Raw genomic sequence first — 23,541 nt, 5'->3', positions numbered from 1 at the left:
CACTTTCACAAAACAGTTACACTGTTACTAAACTTTTATGGAAGATTTTCTCCTTTTATTCCCATTAAATGTTATTTTGAAAGTTTGGTTTATTTTAAATGTGAGATATTTTTAATGACATATGTTAGAGTGAAACCTTTCTTCACCAGAAGAAACTTGAAATTTTTATATCATTTTATATAGGAATCAGCGAAGGCAAGTTGTTTAAGCATCTTAAGCTTAAGCCTTTGACTCAGGTCAGTATCCCACGGTCCTGAGTCCCTCTCTACTCAGCGGGGAGTCGGCTTCTCTCTCTCTCCCTCTGTCCCTAACCTCTCATCCCCCTTCCCCTGCTCATGCTCTCACTTTCAAATAAATAAATAAATAAATAAAATCTTTGACAAAATAAATATAAATGAACATAAGCCTCTGGATTATACTCAGCCTCATCTGTAATGGAAAATGCAAGTGGGTTAAACTTTTCTCCCTGAAACTTTGCCTGAAGGGGAATTAGTTCTATGGTCACGATACTCATGTTCACACAACTCTAAGCTCCGGTTTATTCCTTGAAGAGAGCACTTCACTTTTTTTTTTTTTAATTTTTTTTGTTAACATATAATATATTATTAGCCCCAGGAGTACAGGTCTGTGAATCACCAGGTGTACACAGTTCACAGCACTCACCATAGCACATACCCTCCCCAATGTCTATAACCCCACCCCACTTCTCTCAACTCCCCTCCCCCCAGCAACCCTCAGTTTGTTTTGTGAGATTAAGAGTCTCTGATGCTTTCTCTCCCTCCTAATCCCATCTTGTTTCATTTATTCTTTTCCGGCCCCCCCCAAGCCACCCACGTTGCATCTCCACTTCCTCATATCATGGAGATCATATGATAGTTGTCTTTCTCTGATTGACTTATTTTGCTAAGCATAATACCCTCTAGTTCCATCCACGTCGTCGCAAATGGCAAGATTTCATTTCTTTTGATGGCTGCTTAGTATTCCATTGTATATATACACCACATCTTCTTTATCCATTCATCTGTTGATGGACATCAGGTTCTTTCCATAGTTTGGCTATTGTGGACATTGATGCTACAAACATTTGGGTGCACGTGCCCTTTCGGATCACTACATTTATATCTTTAGGGTAAATACCCAGTAGTGCAACTGCTGGGTCATAGGGTAGTTCTATTTTCAACATTTTGAGGAACCTCCATGCTGTTTTCCAGAGTGGTTGCAGTAGCTTGCATTCCCACCAACAGGGTAGGAAGGAGAACCCTTCACTTCTTATTGAGAGCTTCTGCCCAGTGAATGTTCTTCATGCCCTCATTGTATGGGGCATGGGTCAATGAGCCAGGGAATGGTATTTTTTTCCTCCTGGAAGTGATCTTCCTGTCACATGCAGGGGCAAGTTCCAAATTTCGTCTCCTTTACAAGATCTGAGGCAGCAAGAAGTGATGGAGAAGAGGCTGACAAGTGGGTCATCCGTGGACCATTCACATCACCACTGAGAACTTCAGTCTTCATCTATAAAATAAATCCCTTACAACTTACCACTCCCTTACAACGCCCCCAAACACTATATTTTTAAAACAGAACTATAACTTCTCAGAATACTGTAACCTATTCCCAAGGACATACGAATAATCAACAGCCAAATTCCTCTTCTTGATTCATCCGAATTCTAATAGTATTGCAAAAAATAGAGGACAAATGAAAATGCTCGCTGCCTTAGAGTTTCCCAAGCAGTGTGCAAGGGAAGAACAGCAGGAAATATTCTTTGATGAAGCAGTGTGAGGACAGCTGCCATTTTAATGTTAATTTACCTGTTGCTTCTGCAATCACTATTCTGTTTTACACAAAGAACATTGAAAATGTTAACGCTACTTTTATCATTTTTAATACTGCACAGGACTTATTTGCTTTAGATCTGGAACTCTATAGGTACAGTGGTGTAAACATGACTGGGTTTCGGCTGCTTAATATTGACAACCCTCACGTGTCGTCCATCATTGAGAAGTGGTCCATGGAGAGACTACAGGCCCCCCCCAGGCCAGAGACTGGCCTCTTGGATGGCATGATGACAGTAAGTAGACTTAAAATAAAATCATTTGTGATGACTTTTTAATTCCTTAGGGTTTAGGATAAGAATTGCATATGCCTTCTATAGAGTGAGTAAGTATTATAACCCGTGCCTTGACTTGAATGAGAGAAGAAGGAGTAAAGTTCTTAGGTGATTTGAAAGCCTATGCAGGGCTACTACCAAAAACTTCTGTTTTCAGCTTTCTGACTGTATGTGCCTCTGACCTAAATTAATTAATTAATTCATTAATTCATTAAAAAAAGTTAACAGGAGTTAGCCATCACTGTCAGCCAAATGGAGACAAAGCAGAAACCAAAACAAGGGTAAGTGGAGAGAGTTTTAGGCCTGGAAGTGTGGCCCTGGGAAGGGGGGTAGGGAAAGACGTGGAGCTTACACAGGTGATCCAGAACCATTCTGCCTCCCTCATTTCTTATGCATCTCAATGAGTGGGGCACACATGGACAAACGCCAGGTTCGCATACGTCAGTGCGTTCACATTCTTCCTGCCTGGGTCTGCACAGGGAAACATTGCAGACATTGACAGTGATTCACACCGGCCATATGTCACTCTCGAAGCAGATGCCAGGTCCACCTCCTGACAAGGGAGAGGTACTCTGCTGAACAGATAAATTTCAAACTGCCTCATCAGAGAGCTTCTCGCTAGCATCATTTGTCTTTCGTTGTCAAAGGCACCTCCCCTGGCTTTATTTCTCTAATGAAGTTCCCTGCGTGATGAAGAAAAGAGCAGGAAATTTTTTTTAAAAAAAGCTTTCTATGTAGGAATCATGTAATCTAAAGAGAAAGATACTGGGAATATGGGCAGGTAATAGCATTTGAAATTGGCATAGTATTTCATTCTTGTTCCCATCATCGGGAGAAGCACTCTTGCTTTTAAGATACAATTTACCGATAACTGAAAGGTATCATCTTGTGGAGAAATGAACTTGGCATTTCTTTTCTTTTTCTACCATTTTTTTTTATGAGAAGCAAATGAATAGAAAAAAAATAAATAAATGCATGAATGAAGTAGTTCTGGATGATTCCATGCTCAAGCTCCCTGTTTTTCAAACTTGAAATAAATCTTAAAGTGTGCAAAGTGATTTGAGAGATAATGATGGAAAGCATTTTGATACAAATGAGCCTTGGTTGATTTGAAATATTGCTTTGAATAGGAATAAATAAAGAATATCCAGGGAAATAGCAGACCCTCTGAAAGGGAAGGGGGCAAGCTAGAGAGAGAAAGGGAAAAAAAAAAAAAAAACCAGAGACAGAAAGTTATGCTGGAATACTGGTTTTTCTCTTCTTCCTCTTGAATTTGTAATTCCAGTGAATGCAAATATGGCTCAAGCCCTCTGCCCACCCATCTTGCATCCCAGTGAGATTTCTGTCACAGGCTGAGATCTCTAGTAATTGTTACCTGCCCTTGGTATATACCACTAAAAAAGTTAAGAGTTTGGAGCTGTGTTAACACAGATTATCAATTCATGTCAAACATTAAATATTCATCCTAAGCGTGGCTTAACTTACCAAAAAAAAGCATCTGCTGCATTCAGTTATACGGAGCTGACAGGATAGTTTATACATATTCACTGAGATGAAGAGAATCATTGAAAAAGAATAGGGTCCTACAAGTCACACCAACTCAGGCCAGGCATGGGGTGCTGCTACTCCCCCAGAACTGTTGTTGATGTCCTGGGCAAATGGCAGTTCTATGGGCAGGAAGCATGGTAGAGCCAAGTCCCAATGATGGAAGGGTTCTTATTTGGCCTAAAGTTTACTACCGTCTTCTTACCTAAGAAAAGGATTTCTAGGCTTTGTTGTTGTTCTTGTTTTTATTATAAACTAAAGAAAAAGGAAATGGAGATTTATCAGAACAGAAGAGAAGATCTCACCAGGGCACTAAAAGTGGGGAGAGTAGATATATCAGTTTATGTCTATACTAGTCAAAAAAAGTGGTAGAACACAACCCCCACTAGAATGCAGATCAGTTCCCCTCCAGTTCTACGGAGATAGAATTGGTATACTTCAATGTGTAAGCTTAAGGGATGCAGACTGACTTACATATATTGTGAAAAGATCATTGCAATTAGTTTAGTTAGCATCTGTCATCTCATACAGATACAATAAAAAGAAAATAAATAGTTTTGAAATTGATCCCACGAAGTTTAATATTGACCTTTATTTCCTCAGAAAGGCTGTTTTGAAGTTAGCAGTTTCATTTTGGCTTCTAGTAAAGGGGGCCAATTTGGGGATGTGAAAACTGAGTCACAGCGAGTTTAAAGGGTAGGTTTAAAGGTATCCAGAGGACTCATGTGTGAGTCAAGAGAGCACATGCCGTGTCCCCAAGCTGGGGCTCAAATCTAACAAATATTTTTTCTCAGGTTGCCTCTGTACTCAAACCATTTTCTTCCCTACCTTCCTGATGATAAGCCGCGTGGTTTCAATTCCAGTGGGTCTGTATTTCTCAGATCCCATGGTTCACTCTTTCTGGTGTCTCTCACTGCCTAAAACCCTCCCCTATTCACATTTGCTTGAATGCATTTCAGCAGAGAGGATTGTTTTTCTCTCTGCCATGACTTGTTTTCCTTCACTCTGTAGCCCTGTGGCCTTATATGCTATATTTCAATTTGTTTGCTAAGTGCCTTCCTCTACAAGAATATAAACTCCATGAGGACAGAGGCTTTATCTTTTCATGATATGCTTTATCTCCAGCACTGGAAAAGGCCCAGTGCAAAGCAGGCTTTTAATAAATATGTATCTAATAAGGGAACTAATGCTAAATAAATAGGAATTAAGCTTCTGCTAAGACCAAGATATTACATGAAAAATATTCATATAACCCTGAAATAAATCTGTAAAAGTCCAAAGAGATTTCCTATAAATAAAAAATAGGCATGTGTAGTTTAGACAGAGATTATTCTAAAGTAATGAGTATCTTAAAAATTAGCCTAGACAAACGACTATTGATGTTTAAGTAATGCCATTACTAGAATAGAGTTGTATTCTCTGAAATCATATGCATTATACCACTATACTCCAAGGCAAATTTTCCTGTTGCCCTTTATAGTTATATTTTGCATGTGCTACATACATATATAGATGCCTGTATGAATATATAATATAGAAATATAAAAAATATATGTTTAAAAATACCCATGTGTTTTGTCTTTCACCTACTTATCTAATTTCCTCTTTCATATTTTAACTATTAGAAATTTCTTGGAACATTGTACACTAAAAATACCTTCAAATAATATTATACATGTCAAAACACATCCAAATTTGAAAATCACGCCCCCGTTGGAGTTTTGACTCCAGACTTAAATGTCATAGGTATAATTAAAGAAAAAAAAAATTGACTTTAAAAACTGGGTTAACTTATTTCGCTAAGCATGATACGCTCTAGTTCCATCCATGTTGATTATGGACATTGGGGAGGGTATGTGATTTGGTGAGTGCTGTGAAGTGTGTAAACCTGGTGATTCACAGACCTGGGGATAAAAATATATGTATATAAAAAATATATGTTTATAAAAAATAAAAAATAAAAAAAAAAAAAAAAAAAACTGGGTTAAAATCGTGTTAATTAAGAAACCCAGTACTGAGTCAATAGAGTTAAAAAATAGTGAAACTCATTATTTAAAACATCTTGAGATTAAAAAAAAGAAAATGTTTTATCAACTGAAGTGTTCATTAACGCCATAGAAGTTTGGAGTAATTTTACAAAATCTACTTTTCTTTTCACTACGCTTACATTTCTCTTAGCACTTGGGCTGATTCAGTCTGTTAGCTTTTGGCAAGATGGGGATAATGGGTAGCCCATTTTTAGGTGGATTCCTCTCTGAATGAGAACAAAAATTGTGTATGATTCAATAGTTCAGAGGAATCATAGAAAAAGCACAACATTGATCTGTCCTTGGCCTTCCCGTTTCTTCAGATGCATTCACAGAATCAAGTTTAGTCAGTAACCTTATGTTACATCTGAGCATTTCCTATAATCATGATCTAAGAGGTCTTAGGTGGACCTTTGAGTGTGCACCTAAGTGTCCACTGCTGCTCCAGTAATGAAAGACAATGGACTGAATGACTAAATTACTGAATAAATAAATGACATGACTAGGTTATGGAGCCTCTCTGAAATTTCTTTTCTCTGAGCTCCTTGCTTATCTGTAAATCTGTGTAATAATACTTTACAGTGTTACTTTACAAATCAAATTATATAATATATACAAAAGCTCCAGGACATAAAATTGAATTTACTTGATGGTACCTGCTGCTATGCCAGTTTGTAGTCAATAAAGGAACAAAAGACATTCTGAAATGCAGAGGCAGAATACTTACTTGTTTACAAGAGACGCATTTCTTGACTTGTGCGTGTACTCCAAGATCGTCCCTTCCCGGGGATCTGTGTGACCTTGTGTGACCAGTGGAATCACCCAGGGGTGTCTTCCAACTTCACATATGGCCCTCTTTTCCCAATTTTTCACTGTCTCTTTCAAAAGCTGAAAAACTTTTATTGAAGTAAAAATAGGTAAACCTCTGTGCCACGTTTCACTGGATCTACTGGAGTTGCTGCCCTAATTACTGAATTTCTAGATTGTGAGTACTTGATCATATAGTTGTTCCCTTCCCCTGACCATTTCCAACACCCAGTTTACTTGTGGGTTGCTCTTGCCAGCATCCAGGATATTCACTGCCTCTCCCACCACTTTGACTCCTCAGCAGCATTGACCCCAACAAGGGAAACTAGCTAATTCATACTGAGACAAATTCCTGCTAGCTCTATGCTGTGGGTAAGATATTTGGATTTTAAAAGAGGAATCCATGAAAGAATACATTTAGGAAATGATGGGGAAGGGTGTTCTTTGGGAGAGCTTCTCTTTTAGAAAACTACCTTGCCCATCCATATCAGGTTACTGAATATTTCTGTCTCCAGAGAAGATGGGAAACCTATACTTTTTGCCCATTTGCTCCACAAAGACTAAGTTTTTCCCTCAATACTCCAATGTCCTCCAGTTTTTTCTGACAATTTTATATACCAGGAAGGCAGCAAAATGTAAGGAGCCTATAGAGCCATATCCTGTTAGTCCTCATTCCTAAGGGGTCACATCTTACTGGATTGTGCTGGGTCCTCAAGACCATATTCAGGTTTGATGATTTGGTAGAAAGACCCACAGAAATCAGAAGAGCTGTTAAACTCGTAGTTGACAGTTTATTACAATAAAAGGATATCGATTAAAATCAGCAAAGGAAAAAGTTGCAAAGGGCAAAGTCCAGGAGAAATTATGTGGGAACTACATAATTTTCCCACATAATAATTATGTGAGAGCTACAGGACAGTGGTCCTGTCCCAGGAAATTTGTATTGACTGTACTTTAATCTCTACAGCAATAATGTGGGACCACATGTACGAAGCATTGCCAACCAAGGAAACTCTCCCAAGCCTTTGATGTCAGTCAGTCACATAAGCATAGAACAGCCCTGTTACTAACATTAGTTATTCAGTCTTTAGCCATTCCAGAGGGCAAACTGATACAGCCCAGGGCCCTAAGTGAACAAAAATAAGCATTCACCATAAATCATATTGTTAAACTATCTAACATTGTCCATTACCCCATAGAAATACTATGATCCAGCAGAATAGTCCAAGGTTTCAGACATTATCTCCCAGAAACCAGTTAAAAACCAGTCCCTTCTTTAGAATACATAGAGTGTGACTACTCCAGTCCTGCTGAGTTAACTGTTTACTGCCCACTGTTGTGATAACTGAACATGGTGTGAGACTGCTTTTCATATGCTTGCTTCATGATCCATGCTGTTATGAAGAGATTTTCTTAGGAACACTGAGTAATGGGGTTTCATTCAGGATTCTGGTATAAATAAAATGTGAGCATAAACACTTTCAGAAAAATAAAATCTGAAACACAGGCCAATTTCTTTTATATTTACCTAAAAGAGCTTGAAAGTTGCTGCTCTATAAGCTGGCCTCCAGCACAGAACTAAAAAGGGAAAGAAATTCAGGGGTGGTTTATTAGTGTTATAAAATAGGTAAAGACATGTCTCCTCCATCTAAGAAAACATTACATGTCAAAGGGAAGTATGGTTTTACAATAAATGGTTTTCTTCTTTGAATGTGAAAAGCACTCATCAGGTCCATGGTTTTGAGCCATGTTATTAGCCAGCCCAGTGTGGAAGCAGCCTTGACAAAGAAAGTCAAAATCCTTCCTGAGCCCAGCTTATGGAAAAGTCAGATCAAAACTTCACTCCTCGGCCTTCCCAACAAATCCTTCAATTAGTCTATTAGTGAACATACATACAAAATTGTTAAAAAAAAAAAAAAAAAAGTATATTCCACTGCTAAAATGGTCCAGGTCCCAATAGCATAGCAATTAAGAGCGTGAGTTCCAAAATCTAAGTTTACATCTTGAGTTGAAATTCTCACTTGCCTGGTAAGTTAGACAAGTTATCAAAGTTATTTCCTAAAGTTCCTTCCCCAAGTCTCCATTTTACTGTTGGTAAAATGGGGACAACAATACCTATTTAAAGGTATGATTTCAATAATTTAAGGCAACAAGATGTGTAGAATGGTTAATATGCCTGGTGCGTAGTAAGTTGTCCATGAACATTCACCATAATTGAGTATTACTGTCATTATTAAATCATCAGACAAATATTTGCTTTAGAAGCAGCTCGGCTTCATGGTTGAGAAAATAAACCCTAGCACCAAATTCCCGAGTTCGAATTTTGATCTTCCCACAGCCAGTTTGGGGACGCAGTTAACCTGGTCATATCTTTATCCATAAAGAGTAAAGGTTATGGTGAAGATTCAGTGTTTAAAAAGTATTTAGAGCAGTACCCTACATTTAATAAGAACTTGATAAAAGTCACCTATAATTATTAATTGAGTTTCAGAAAGTCTCATTCTGCCAATGGATTGCTCTCCTTCAACACACAAAGTTAGCATAGCAGAGTAGTGAAGAACATGGGTACTAGAATCAGATAGTCATGGGTTCAATCCCTGGCCAGGCAGGTGACTGGCAGAGTGGTCTTGGACTAATCACCTAATTTTCCTGAGCCTCTGTTTTCTTATCTATGAAATTGATTATACACCAGTTTTGAACTGAAAAAAGCAAAACATTTTTAAGCTTTAACAATCACCACCAGCACCACGACTGATAGATCTAACTTCTTTGTGTCAATCATATAAGTGAGACAATTTATTTTAGAAGTACATCTTAAAACCTTGGGGTTATACAGTTTTCATAAAAATGTATTTTATTGTGAGGCATGCAATAATATCAATTCCTTCAGCAAACATTTATTAAACAACTTTAAATATCATTTATGTGCTAGCTAACTGTGATAACCACTAAAGCATGAAGTTGAACATTTCTGCATTCACACAGCCCACATTGTTACTGAGAAACCCATACCACTATAAATGTATATGGAAAATGCAATGGTAGAGATTGCACAGGGTATAGATTTAAAGTGGGGATAATCTCTGGAGTCACATATGGTTAAAGTGTGAGATGTAGTAGCTCTTACCCTCTCTTTCCACTTCCACTAAAACATGCTCTCAATAAGTGCATAGTAAATGTTGAGCAAATCAAGATTTCTGGGGGGGAAAAAAAAAAGATCTTTGATCTATGACCTGGATTCTAGGTTTAACTCTACCAATTGTCGACTAATGTAGGACCTTACACAAGTCAATATCCTGTCTGGGGGTCAGTTTTTCTACCTAAGTAGTTTTACCATCTGTTCTGATTTGGGGAGCTTGTTGAGAATTTCAAATGAAGTTCAGTGAAAACCTTTAACTAAAATGTTGAAGGTATTATGCAATTTTATCCTTAAAGAAAACCATAGGGCAATTTTTAAAAATAAAATGCAAACAATCTTGTGTGAAATTTTTCAAATAAGAGAAACTTCATGAGGAAGGGAAGAATGAGATGCTCAACCCCCCCAAACAAGGACTACTTACACTCTTTATCAAAAAGCAAGTGCTGACAAAGGCAGGCATATTCCAAGCAAGTTACACAGGTCTGTTTTTCAAAAGGTCTTCCACAACTTGCTATTGGATTTGATTCCACAACTCAAACCTTCTTGACTCTAGTAAATGGAAGTGACCAACACATCTATACCTATTTGGAAATTACCTATTAGTTTTGCTTGAAGCTATTATTTTCTACCAAATAGAAACAAGTAAATAAATATATAAATAGATATAAGTCCTGAGACACAAAATCTGATATTGAAATGTTGAGGTTTAGTATCTTCTAACTCAATGTGGTTGATTTTAACACTGTGCTTAACATAGAAGGTGCTCCAAAAAATGTTTGTTTCCCAAATCAAGTCTTTTGTGGCTGATGTGAGGGGTTTGGGTCTTTTTAAGAACTCAAAACAAAGCAGAGCTATCACTTCAATTTACTGTGAAGTATGAGGTATTATTTTAGAGAAAAAACAGTTATCAGAGAGTGAAAACTGTTCAGCTGGAGAATAAATAGCTATTGAGATCAGACAAGTAGGAGATAAGGAAGCAGGTAGAATGATTATGCAGGTAAAGGAAGGGAAACAAAGGTGAAATTGAAGATGTGGTGTGTGTTTTCCTCCATAGACTGAAGCAGCTCTGATGTATGATGCGGTGTACATGGTGGCTATTGCCTCCCATCGGGCTTCCCAGCTGACTGTCAGCTCCTTGCAGTGTCATCGACACAAACCATGGCGTCTTGGACCCAGATTTATGAACTTAATCAAAGAGGCAAGTGCTACTCGTTCATGGCTCAATTCTTTCCTAGCCATAGTGATCTGACTTGTTCATTTACTGTGATCTTCCTACATGGCTCTGTCGGGCATGATATCTATAAACAAGGAGAATCCATCATCATCCAATCTGCTAGGATTTCACTGATAAAAGTCTGTTGACCAGGAATTTTCTAGTATGATGTTGAGAAGTTCAAAGAAGCTACTGGATCATAACATTCACCTTCCTTCATCTCAGCTCTGGTCTCAGTTGCTGCTGGCTCTCCTCCACATATGTTCATAAGTTCATAGGTGCTTATTCCATGCCCCAAATCAAAGAGTGCATTGGCCCATCACTGGAGGGTACCAGGGATAGTTCTCACACTATCAGCCCATAATTCCAGTGGTTTCTTAAATATCATATTATATAGGACTGAATAGAAGAACCTCTTTGTTCTAATAATATAATAATTATTTTGCCATTTGCCAGCAAACCAGAAAAGTCCAATCTATTCAAAACTTATCAAGTGTACTAAAAGGTTTTCAAGAGTATGGGGTATTTGGCAAAGGTGAGTTTTTCATTATTACTCTGGGATCCTGGACTATCCCCTACATTTCCTTCTCTCTGATACAATTTGACTTCTCTTCATCAGATCCTGCTCTAAGGCCCTGAGATTCCTCATATACATGTATCTTTGATTTATCTTTGACATCAACATACACCTCAGGGTGTGTCTGGGCTTGACAAAATGAAATAAGGCTTAACTGAGTACATACCCTACTCTGCACTGCTGTTCTAATGTTTTATCTATAAGATGCAGAAATTTACCTCTCAGGTAAAGAGCATCTTTATTGCCCTCTGCGTTGGAGAAGGTTGAGTTGAGACAGAGCCATTAAGAGAAAAGAATGGAAGGGTCATAGTGCAAGAGAAGAATGCCCAAGCAAGAATAAGAAGTCCTATTTTGGGCTTCATTTCTGCTGGTCTCTTAAGCACCTACAAACCCTTTCATGGTTTGTTTAATCTGCTTTCCCATTGACAGGTGACTCTGATCCATAAAGGTGAAAACAAGAGACACAATATGCATGAGGTTTAACACTAACTCGGGCTCCAGAACAAAGCTGGATCTAGGGTATGGCAAGTGGCAAAGACTACCCTGGGTACCTGATTTAATGAGGCACTCACTCTCATGTTTGAGTTTATAGGAGACTTTGAGGGAGTGCTTCCTTAAGTTTTATGCCCCTGAGAACTTCTCTGATCTCACCGTAGTCCTGTGATGGTTCCTTGGGTTTAATCCCAGCTCCACTAACATTTATGACCAATATAATCTACACAAGTTACTTAAATTCTTGTATCTTGGTTTTCTCTTTCGTGAAACAGAAATAACACCTTCTATCTCATAGCATTATTGTGAGGATAAAAATAAGATGTGAAGAACAATACAGAAACATAGTAAGAATCTGAGATATTAGCTATTCTCTTACAATTGGAATAGACTGCTAATAATAGCCTCATTCAGTTTACTGAGTGTGATGCCAGGAATTTAAACCTGGCAACGATAACAACAACAACAAAGAAATCACAAATAGGCATGAAATGAAATACCCTTTGTGACAGCTACACAAATCTGACATACTGTGCCTAATGGAAAGACATTGCCCAGTCTCTGCTCTCCCTGCAGCAATCATGGCTAGGTCCTGATCACCTTGATCTTTAACAAGAAAACAGCTGGTTTCCTTTCATCTCCTGCCAGCCCAAGAAGAGGCAGGAGGCCACATGAAAGCTTAGGATCAAACGCTTGGAGCACCCCAAGGACCTTTTTGCTTATACTTAGGTTGCATAAGAGGGTAAAATTATCAAGCCACAGTTAGAGATGTTTAAAGAAATAATGAACTCCAAGATGAGGGACCACATTGAAAGCAAAAAAACATTTTACGATCTTTTAGTCCAAAGAGCAAATTCCCCATTCTCAGTCTCCACAGTTGGGGGCTGAAAGGAGAGGCAGGTCATGGATTAAAAATTTTATTGCTCTTCTTCTTTGCCTCCTGAGTTATGGTGCTATATGCCACTCTTGGCAGGGTATAGGTACCTGCAGATATGGGACGGGCGTGATCAGGAACAGTGTCCCAGTCTTTTGAAAGATCGAAAGAGTGAATTCTGAGACAGGCCAAAACATGCAAAAGTCCGAGAATGTAGATGTCTCTTTCAAGGAGTACATAATTCAACAAAACTTTGCAGACATCAGGTTTTATTAAGAAACATGAAATCAGGCGTGTGGTGCTAAAACTTCCCCGGGTCCTTTCTTTTAGTGACTCTCACTTTCTAAAGGATTTCTAATCTCTAAACAGAAATCATGTAAAGGAGCAAGTCAGCAGATTGAATTTATGGGGTGAAGATCAAATTCGTCACAGGAGGTAAATTTTCCGAGCTCAGAGATTGTTGTGTGTGCACTAATCCCTGATAACTTCACACATCATTTAGAATCAGTAAGCCTTTCAGACAAGTCTTTCAAGCTAACCATCCTTCAGAGTTTCAGGCTGACTAAAGAGGAAGAATTAAAGAACATTTTAAACCTGGTAGAGTGTGTTATAGTGTCATGTCTCTGGGCATTTGCTAAACAAATGTATTAGGAGATTATAAATTCCCACCCAATAAGCAGTACCAGGGCTCCATTATACAAGTAACATTAACGTGGCACTACAGCGTACTATTTTCTCCCAAACTGGAAGTTGTGGTTTTACTATGTATTAATATAAAATCTACATAGTGAAGGAATGGCAGGCTTCCCTTGAAGCCATCCTATGTCTGAGATAAAACCTATGCTTATCAGCAGGATCTGCAGGCTCCCCAGTGATCTGGTTCCTTATCTCCTATGCCATCCGTCTGATCTCCTGCCCCAACCCCAGCACTTGCTAAACCTACTGGGGCTCCCTGAACTTGCCGTTATGTTCCTACCAGATTCTCTTGCCTCTGGCTGGAAGGCCTTCATGTCTCAACTCAAAAGCTAGCTTTATGTGCTTACCTTGACTCATAAATTTTGGTTCCTTACCTCCATTATATTTGTTGTTAGACCATCATATTTATTTACATGTCCATCTCCAACCTGTGCTTTTCCAGTCTTATTTCCCGTTTTTTAGGAAGACTTAGCATGGAATGAACACCCAACAAGTAGAGGCCAAACAAGTGAATAAACTAATAAATTAATGAATGAACAGGCAAAGGAACTGAAGAGCACATGCAACATATAAGCTAGTACTTTAGGACATACTCAGAACATGAATATCATATCCAGAAACAATTTGAAGAATCAGCCGGACTTGCCTACCAGGACCATAGGTTCTGGTGGGACAGTGAGGCAGGGATCTGAGGACTAGGACAGCTTATTTAACTCTGGCACAGGGAGCACAGACCCTGAGATTTAATTGCAATTTTCTATCTCAGTGAAGTTAGTCATGGAGAATCTTTGTTCTCAATTTCCTCTTCTAAAAATTGCAGATAAAAAAACCCATTGTATATGTTCGTGGCTATTACATGTATGTATAGACTAACAAAATGTGTCGCATGTGGTGGTTGCTCAGTAAAGGGTAGCAACCATAAACCGAGTGTCCTGCCAAAAAATGTCTATCAGATAAGGTCATTGTCAGGAAGAAATGAGGCAACGCATATAAAACATTATCTATATTGCCTAGTGTAAGTATATTGCCTAGTGCCCATGTACAGCATGCTTGATATTGTTCTTATTGGCATCAACATTATTGTTATTGGAGCCCAAGATGAAGTAGGATTATTTGTAAAAGGAGGACAGGAGCTAGCAGTGGAACATCAGGAGTTCTATGGAAATAAACATAGCATAAGAGGCCAACTGCAATGGTGCCAGGGGATGAAGGACTTTCCGTCATGGAGCATATGCATGATTCTTCAGGAGGGACCCAAAACATCATGTAATCAGCAACTAGGTAGAGCTGTCAGAAGACCTGGCAAACCACCTCTCAGGTTAGTCTGAGAAATAGTAGCTATGTGGGGGCTTAGGAAACTAAAGTCCTTGTGTCTATCGCCAGAGTTACTCTGGACCCAGAGTAAGTTCCAGCTGGCCGTGGGGCAGTGAGAGTAGCTACAGCAAGAGCAGGCACAGTGAGGCATCTGGGAAGAGAGTCTGTAATCACGGATGCTGGGAAGGACAGCCAACAGTGGCTACATGAAGTGAATCATATATTTTAGGTTATATCAGTGGTTATTAACTATTTTCTGGGTTATGGATCCTATGTTAAAACTGTCTTAATTGGGGCGCCTGGGTGGCTCAGTGGGTTAAAGCCTCTGCCTTCGGCTCAGGTCATGATCCCAGGGTCCTGGGATCTAGCCCCGCATCGGGCTCTCTGCTCAGCAGGGAACCTACTCCCCCACCCCCCGCCCCCGCCTGCCTCTCTGCCTACCTGTGATCTCTGTCTGTCAAATAAATAAATAAATCTTAAAAAAAAAAAAAAAACTGTCTTAATTGTTCCCACAAAAGGCATACAAATCCAGCTGTAATCTCAGGGTTCTTAGAAGTACCCTGGTTTGCCTAAAACCCATGTTAAGGGTGTCTGAATTGGGTATTGAAAATAGAATTTGGTTGAAAGAGTGTTCCAGTATGGTGAATAGCAAAAGTGTAAATGAAGCATAAAGACTTCTGCTGGGGTCAGAAAAGTCGTCCCATGTGGATGTGAAAAATGAGGTTAAGTAGATATGGAGAGACAATTGGTAAAATTTATCTGCTGAGCTGAGAAATTCAAATTTGATTGATAATAGATTGGTAGTCACTGTTCTTGAAGCACAAAAATATGGTATTTCAGAGAGTTTATCTTGATAGCCTTCTGTAGGTTTGATCAAAGCAGATAAACCCACAAAGATTAATGAGGGATTATAGATATCTTGGTTTTGAAGTGACCGCCATTCATAAAGAACTAAAGGGGGAAATAAATTGCTCAAGAGAAACATACAAGTATTTCTTGACTCCTTCCACAGATCTAAATTCATGCAGCTATTGTAAAAATTCACTTGGATGCCCTGCATCAACAAATTCCTAAATGGGAGAATCTGTTGTTTTATCCATTAAATCTATTATTGCTACATAAGCCCAATGTCAATAATGACAAGGTTAATTAGGATATCAAACAAACATAACTAGTGGAACAACAAAACCAATTTTTTTCCTACTGTCCTCTTAATATTATTCAGTGTAAATTGGTAGATTTTTCGGGATTTTTGTGTTTTATTAAGGTAATAACAGTTCTAGAGTTCCTTTAGGTGAAACCTGAACTTAGTAATTAGAAGTTCTATTCTAATATGAATCAGAAGTCCAACTTGATTTAACTTCAAATTTCTTTTCCCTTTGAGCTCCAGTCTGCTGGAAGACTAGAGAAGTGAAGGAATGTGATTTATGGTTGGTTTCTCCTCTTTCTTCTTTCTTTCATTCTTTCCTTCCTTCCACCCGCCCTCACCAAACCATTAGTTATTGTACCTCCTACCAGGCTCAAGAAGAATGAGGACAGTTTTTCTTGGTGGACCTGCTCTGTGCTCTCTGGGATCAAAAAATATTCCCCAGGTGGGTCTGGGGAATATTTAAACCTAAGTCTTTTTTTTTTTTTTTTTTTTTTAATTTTCTTTGACTCTTCATGATTTTCTATTGGGCAGTCTTTCCTGATGTTTATTTGAACCAATCAATGGATCTCTTTTAGATGGGGGTGTATCATATTTCCTCAGCCCCATGACATCCAGTGGTACATAACTTGCTTTTTTTCTGCTGAAATCTCCTCACCCTTGTAGAGAGTCCTTGACTATACTCCCCCTGAGGTACTCTGGATTCGAATCTCGCACCCACTCATTCCTTCCTTGGGTGTCGTTGGAGTGCCTCTGATCATGATGCAGCACACCCTAGTTGGCCCTCCCTTCAGTTGGTCAGCTCTTGTGTAGTCCTCTTTTGTCACCTAGGAGCCACTCCACAGTGCATTGTCTACCTTGACTTCCTCATGTTTGAACCAGCTATTGGTCTTCTCCTTCTCCAACTACAGCCAACTTGTTTCAGACTTCTCTGAATGGCCCCCTGAAATCCTACTTACCAGGGTTCAAAAATGGCATCCTGAAGGCAGAAGAGTGTGGACTCAAAGAGGTAACAGTACTCTCCAGAGAAATCTCTCCAGCGACTACTTCTACCACGCATGTGATCCCTTTTATAAATTTCATGCACAAGTCCAAAAATTCTAGGACAATCTCTGTAGGCACTTCCTTTGTACCTATGTACAGGAAACTGTGGAGTGTTTATCTACCCACTCTAGTATCCTGATATCTATTATATTGGTAACTAGGTTGAAACATTACAGTAAAATAAAACTTGCCAATCAAACCAGACTTCTACAGGTTGTCTAAACTTCTCCATCCACCTCAAAACACTCATCTAATTCAGTAAGTCCTATTAGCTTTCTATTCTAAATGTTTTGCAACCTTCCTTATCTACTGCCCTCATTATTTCTCACCTGGATCCACCCTTTTATAACTTTTGTCCACATATAAACTGGGCATATAAATTCCACATATAAAATCCCCATATAGAGTGTTGTACATAAATGTGTAGTAGGTTTCCACCTTCTACAAACATAAACTTACTTGTAGTTTCCTTCATTCACCATGCTTTTCTCACACAGTGAGACAGATGGTCTTTCCAGACTAAAACCTGCCTTATGACACTCCTTTTTCATATGTTTTTCAGGCTGGAAAGCACTCCCTCCTATTGTTTACTTGGGCTATTATTCAGAACTCATTTTCTCTAGTGATCCTCTCCCAAAACTTTTTTTGGGGGTGTTCTTCCACTGAACTCCATAGCTATTTTACATCTCTATGTTAGCCTTAAATTGCTTCATCCAGACACTGTGAGACCTTTCCCGTGAACAAGGACAAAGTCAATTTATCTTTGTGTCCTCAGAGCTATGCCTATACGTGGTAGGCATTTACAAGATGCTTCTTGAACAGAACCCAGGAAGTTAAGATCCACCAAACTCTTAACAAATTGTGCTGAGCTAATGCTTACTTTTTAAACTATATAAATCGTTCCTAATTGATCTGGCCCAAAATAGATTTACTATATAGGAGTGAAAATTATTTCCAAATGCCTATGTATATGGGGATAGCACTGAAAATATGGACAGCTTTCTGCCACTGGTTCACTATGAAATTGTAATTTACTTGTTCTATTTTGATGAAATGAAGATTATTAATTTGAATATATAAATGAGATCATTGAATTTAAGCTTTTAAAAATCAAAGCATAGAAGATAAATTCTCCACTGAGGCTCCTATATATTTGTCTTAATATTTACTTGGACTTTTACTTAATAGGTCAGTATTGAGTGTTTGTTTTTGCTTTTGTTTTTATTTATTTATTTTTTTAGCATGGGATCCAGGTGAAAAATTAGAGGGTTGAAAAAAAAAATTAAAGCCCCTGGAGAAGCAAAGCTCTGACATGTTTTCATCCTGTTGTGGCTCCACTGGGTAACACTTCCCACTATTGCATGCCATTTGATTTTGATTGCCAGGACAAGCTGTCCCTTGGATTAATTAGACAACATTGGATCTGGCAACAAACTCACTCAAATCTCTACTGTTTGGGAAATTGAGGATTTGTAGTTCTCATTCTGCACCTATTGAAAACCACCTGCATTCCAACTCAGTCTTCAGCACCACGACCTAGCGTTGCACTGTGTAAATCAAAGTCATTTACATTGATAGCCCCTCACATTGAAGATATTTAGACCTGAAGAAAGAGTGGAGTTTTCAGGTCCTTTCCTCCATTCCCATACAACTCTGGACAGAGAAATGAGATCAGTTCCTAAATGTTCATAGTTCATAGTTTTACCAGTTATATACACTGTCTTATATGTAACTAAGGTGCTAAGACACCTATCTCTGAAACTGGGAATCAGTGGCTAGGTGAATAATCACCTGTCAGAAATGAGAAAAGGGAGTGTTGGAATAGGATGGGAGGTTTTGCCAAACTCTTTTTAGTTTGTATGATTCTAAATAACATTAGTATTTATCAGATAGCTTTCAGAGACTCAGGTCAATTACCCTCCTCCCATTCAGCTACTAATGTCCTGCTTCTGCACCACATTGATTGAAGAATTTGCTTTCAGTACCACAGTCTACACACATGTGTAAGTGTGCATATGGGCACATTAATATGCAGGTGTTTAATTTACTTAAATGAATGTCATATATACATATGATGATGTGTGGGTGCAGTTATGTTCTGCGTGTGTGTGTGTCTATATATTTCATTCAGCAATTTGCTTTTCTAATCAATCTTAATTAAGTTTTGAGTAGATATCTGGGTTGATATATATGTATTCTTTTTCCAGTTTGTTCCTTTTCATTGACATCTATTCCTCCATCATTCATTCAGTCAACAAACTCCTACCGAATACCTAGTATGTGGCAGACACTATTCTAGACATCAAGAATGCAATGGTAGGGGAATAAGACATATAATATTTCAAAGGATGACAAAGAATATCAGAAAAGCAAAGTTCAGAAGAGTATAGGGTGTGCAGGTGTCCTTGAAGAAAAATCTCCATTGCTATATTATACAAGGTAGTTAGAAAGCATCTCGTGGCTAATAGAAAATGAGTAAAGCCTTGAAAAAAAAGAGGGAATGAAGGAACAAGATATGCAAATATTAAGAAAGTAATGAATCCAAATAGAGGAACAATTCATTTCCTGAAAATACAGTTGACCCTTAACAACATGAACTTGAATATCGCAAGTCCATTTATATGAGAATTTTTTCAATAAATACAGTACTGTAAATGTATTTTCTTTTCTTTATGATTTTCTTACTAAATTTTCCTTTCTTTTCCTTGCTTTATTATAAGGATAAACTGTATAAACATAAGGCTTCTGGTCAATAATAGGCTATTTGTAACTAAGTTTTCAGGGAGTCAAAAATTATAGGCAGATTTTTGACTATGTCAGGGGTCAGTGACTCTAATTCCTGCCTTGTTCAAGGGTCAGCTATACTTTGGTGCATTTATCAATACCCTTATGAATAGATATTTTCATACCTGTTTTTTCTTCTATTCTTGGCATATAGAAACAATGGTACAATGAACATCTGATAGTTTCTTATAACCAATGCAAAATTTGCCCTAGAGCAGCACTGTCCAGTAGGAATATCATGAGTCACATAGTTGTTAGATTTTCTATTAGCTACATTAAAAAATTAAAAGACACAAGTGAGATTAGTTTTAATAAGATATTTAATACAATATATCAAAAATATTATCACTTCAATATATAATCAATATAAAAATTATTATTTAACTTTTTCTTATAATAAGTTTTTTAAATCCTTTCTATTTTAAACGTATAGCACTCAGTTTGGATTTCCCACATTTCAAATGTTCAATAAATATTGGTGGCTAAATAAATAAAAGTTTTCTTAATACATTATCTCATCCAACCAAGCTAACTAAGGAAAGATATGGAGTCAATATATATGGGATCCCTATTTTTATCTTGATAGACATGGAATGTATTGATTAGCTATAATAATAAGTACCTACCCAGCAAAGACAATAATTAGTGGGACCAGAATAACTTTTTTTAAATTTTTTTATTTTTTATACTTTTTTCAATTTAAAATCAGTTAATTAACATATAATGTATTTTTGTTTCAGAGGTAAAGTTCAGTGATTCACCAGTCTTATATAACACCCAGTGCTCATTATATCAAGTGCCCTCCTTAACAATCAGAGTAATTTGAGTAATTTAAGACCAAAAGACTTGATTTCCAGGTTTTATTGATCACATTATCTAACTAACTAGACAAGTGGCCTATTCCCACCCATTACACACCCACTGGGTCTCAGATTTGTGTTCCTGCCCATTTGGTTGATTTGCAAGTACAGAGCCAATCCATTCCATTTCAGAAAATGAGCTACCACATGAACCAGTGCCAAAAGAAACTAGTTTATGGAAGAAAAAAAAAAAAAAGAAAAGAAAATCCAGGTGCATATTCTAAGATAAATTCTTAGGAAATAAAACTTATTTACCCAAAGTGCATGGAATAGATATAGTTAAAGTCAGCAGATTTAGAGTTGGAAATCAAATATTGGCAAGAAAAGCCATTATATTTTTAAATTATGCAGTGATCCATGCAAGCTATTATTGCAAGATAATGGGTTATAAACAACACACATAATAGTTAAAATAATTATATATTGAACAGATAAGAATATGATAAATGCATCATTTCAGTTCCTGAAATAGCTGACATCCAAGGAAGTTATGTGGTCTAAAGGTTATGTTTATCATTTCTTCCTTTGCTTAATGTTTATTTTTACCACCATTATTATGTATACTTCAGATTTGTTTTTAAATAGCTTTTCTGAGAACTGACTTAAAATTGTGGGTGACTAGGTAGAGCTCACATTGCTTAGATGGAGGGTGAATTTCAGAGATTTGTCATTGTATTGCATTCTGGGGACCTGAATAAGACAGTAATTGTACAGTAAATGTACAAATATTTTCAGTATTTACCAAATGCAAGTGGTAGAATTCAAAGAGAAGTAAAACATTTCCTGCCATCAATGGTGACCATCAATACTGCATTTATACAATAGACACAGAGTGAGCCTCCTTTAATTAAAAACAAGTGAAATAACAGTGCAATGAATTGCCCTCATTAACTCTTCTATTCAGGAGATAAATTATAGACGAATTTTTGAAATCTATAAAGTTCTATCTCTGTTCTCTTTTCTCAACACTATTCTCCAAACCCCCAAGTTACCTTTCTGTCTTGATCTTACTGTTAGTAATTCCATGAGAAAGTGTTAGCCAAATGAAAGTGCCTTAAATGAATGACTAGAATTAAGGAGTCAAATACTTAAAGACGTAATTCTTTTCCCACACAATCACAGGCCAATAGGGAACATCTAAGCCTGGAAAACCTTCAAAATTTAAAAAAAAAAAAATCTCTTTAGAGTTGGGTTGAGGTATAAGATCTGATTTGAGGGAGTGAAAATAAACTAAATCTCTCTGCCCGTCCAGTCTTACCGCCATAGACACCATAGCCTTAAGAAAGTCGAACAATCTCACTTCTTCAATATGCATGTTGTACAGTTTTGTAGAAGAAGAGGGAAGGGATCAGGAGAATGGGGTAAGGCACAGATGTTTGTTGTGCCTCAATGTACTCCTGTAGCCTTTCCTCGGTATCACGGCCAGTGGGAAGAAGGTCCTAATTCCCAGGTCTTGTTGCCCTCCCTCTACCTTTCTCCCAGTATTTAAGTGAGCAAATTTTGGAATTGTTCCTTTATTCGATCATACCTTCTACAAATATTTTCAGTATTTACCAAATGCAAGTGGTAGAATTCAAAGAGAAGTAAAACATTTCCTGCCATCAAGAAATTAATTATCAATGGAAAAGATAGCTAACATAGTTAATATATAATTATTATGCATAAATATGCAATAAATATATAATTGACATTATACAAATAATTAAGATAATAGTTTACATAGGTAAAATGATGCAAGACCTAATGAAGTACCAGAGAGTTAACAAGGAGCCCCCTACATGAATACAGAATCAATGCTTGTATTTTTCCTTCTTAAAATATTTATTTCCCATAACTCTGATTTTTTTCAGTTTGAGCAGTAAGTTTTGGAATAACCCCTCTTCTGGCTGTAAAACTCCTGCAATGTGACTTAATAGCCATTTCAATATGCAGCATTTATTTTTACAATACTGCATTGCTAGTGGAATCCATTCTTCAGGCACTCAGGGCAAAAAAGAGAGACTCCTTGCCAAAGGTTCATATTGAAAATGTGCTTGGTGACTCATTTAGCATATTTGATTATTCTTCATCATCTCTAGACTAGAAATAGTGAGCTCACCAATGCATAAAATAATTGATGGTGCTAAACATTGATGTTAATCAATAAAATTATGACCAGAGTATATGAATCAATTAACAAAACTAGAGAGAGAATTGTCAAACACTGCCTTTCTAGTAAAAACTCTATTTAAAATACAAATGAAAGAAGAGGTGACAATTTCTCATTGTGTTCAGGCCTTCCAAATGTTGACACCTACAACTCAGCAGTCAGCCTAAAGCAGCCATAGTTTAAAGCTAAAAACAATAAAATTTAAATTCAGATTTTTTTTAACACAGATAATCAAAAGTCAAGAGTACAAAAAAAAAAAAAAAAGTCAAGAGTACTACTTTCCTTTGTTATATTTCTGTGTTTGGATTAGCAAATGAATTACTTTCCATGAGATGGGGGCAGACCAGTCCATTCAAAGAAGGAAAGCTTATTACTGTGTATGACTACATATATACAATAACTTTCCATTAACCCTTTCTCATAATGTATTAAGGTAGTATGCTTCTAATACATGTATGTGTGCACACACTCACACTCATATATACTTGAGTCTAAATTCAAGAAAAAGATCAGTATCATCTTGGTACTATTACTTCTGAGCTGTGCAGTTAAGCAAGTCACGTCAACGATCTAAGTGACCTTGAGATTCTATGAGTCTGCGTCCTTGTAGTAAGTACTCCAAAAAGTGGAAGAAAGGTTGATCAACTATTTTTCCACATGACCTCATAACACCCCTACAAGTCTCACCTCCACTTTACCTAATAAAACTGAGGCTTAGCAGGTTTGGATAACTTGCCCAAAGTTACAAGCTAGATTTCAGCCCAGC

General features: G+C 37.5%; 1 protein-coding gene across 5 annotated transcripts in view; it reads left to right on the top strand.

Moving 5' to 3' along the window:
- GRIK1 (glutamate ionotropic receptor kainate type subunit 1) overlaps nucleotides 1-23,541 on the top strand; it is a 394,644-nt gene that overhangs the window by 290,118 nt on the left and 80,985 nt on the right. For all 5 annotated transcript variants that reach the window (XM_059164562.1, XM_059164564.1, XM_059164563.1 and 2 more), the window contains exons 6-7: nucleotides 1,895-2,068; nucleotides 10,680-10,823. In XM_059164562.1, the coding sequence (XP_059020545.1) occupies nucleotides 1,895-2,068; nucleotides 10,680-10,823 (318 nt within the window). The remainder of the gene's footprint in view (nucleotides 1-1,894; nucleotides 2,069-10,679; nucleotides 10,824-23,541) is intronic.

The sequence above is a fragment of the Mustela lutreola genome, chromosome 2 (genome assembly GCF_030435805.1).
Source record: "Mustela lutreola isolate mMusLut2 chromosome 2, mMusLut2.pri, whole genome shotgun sequence".
In the NCBI taxonomy this organism is placed as follows: Eukaryota; Metazoa; Chordata; class Mammalia; order Carnivora; family Mustelidae; genus Mustela; species Mustela lutreola.
Note: the sequence above shows the minus strand (reverse complement) of the source record. Positions and strands in the feature narration are given on the sequence as shown.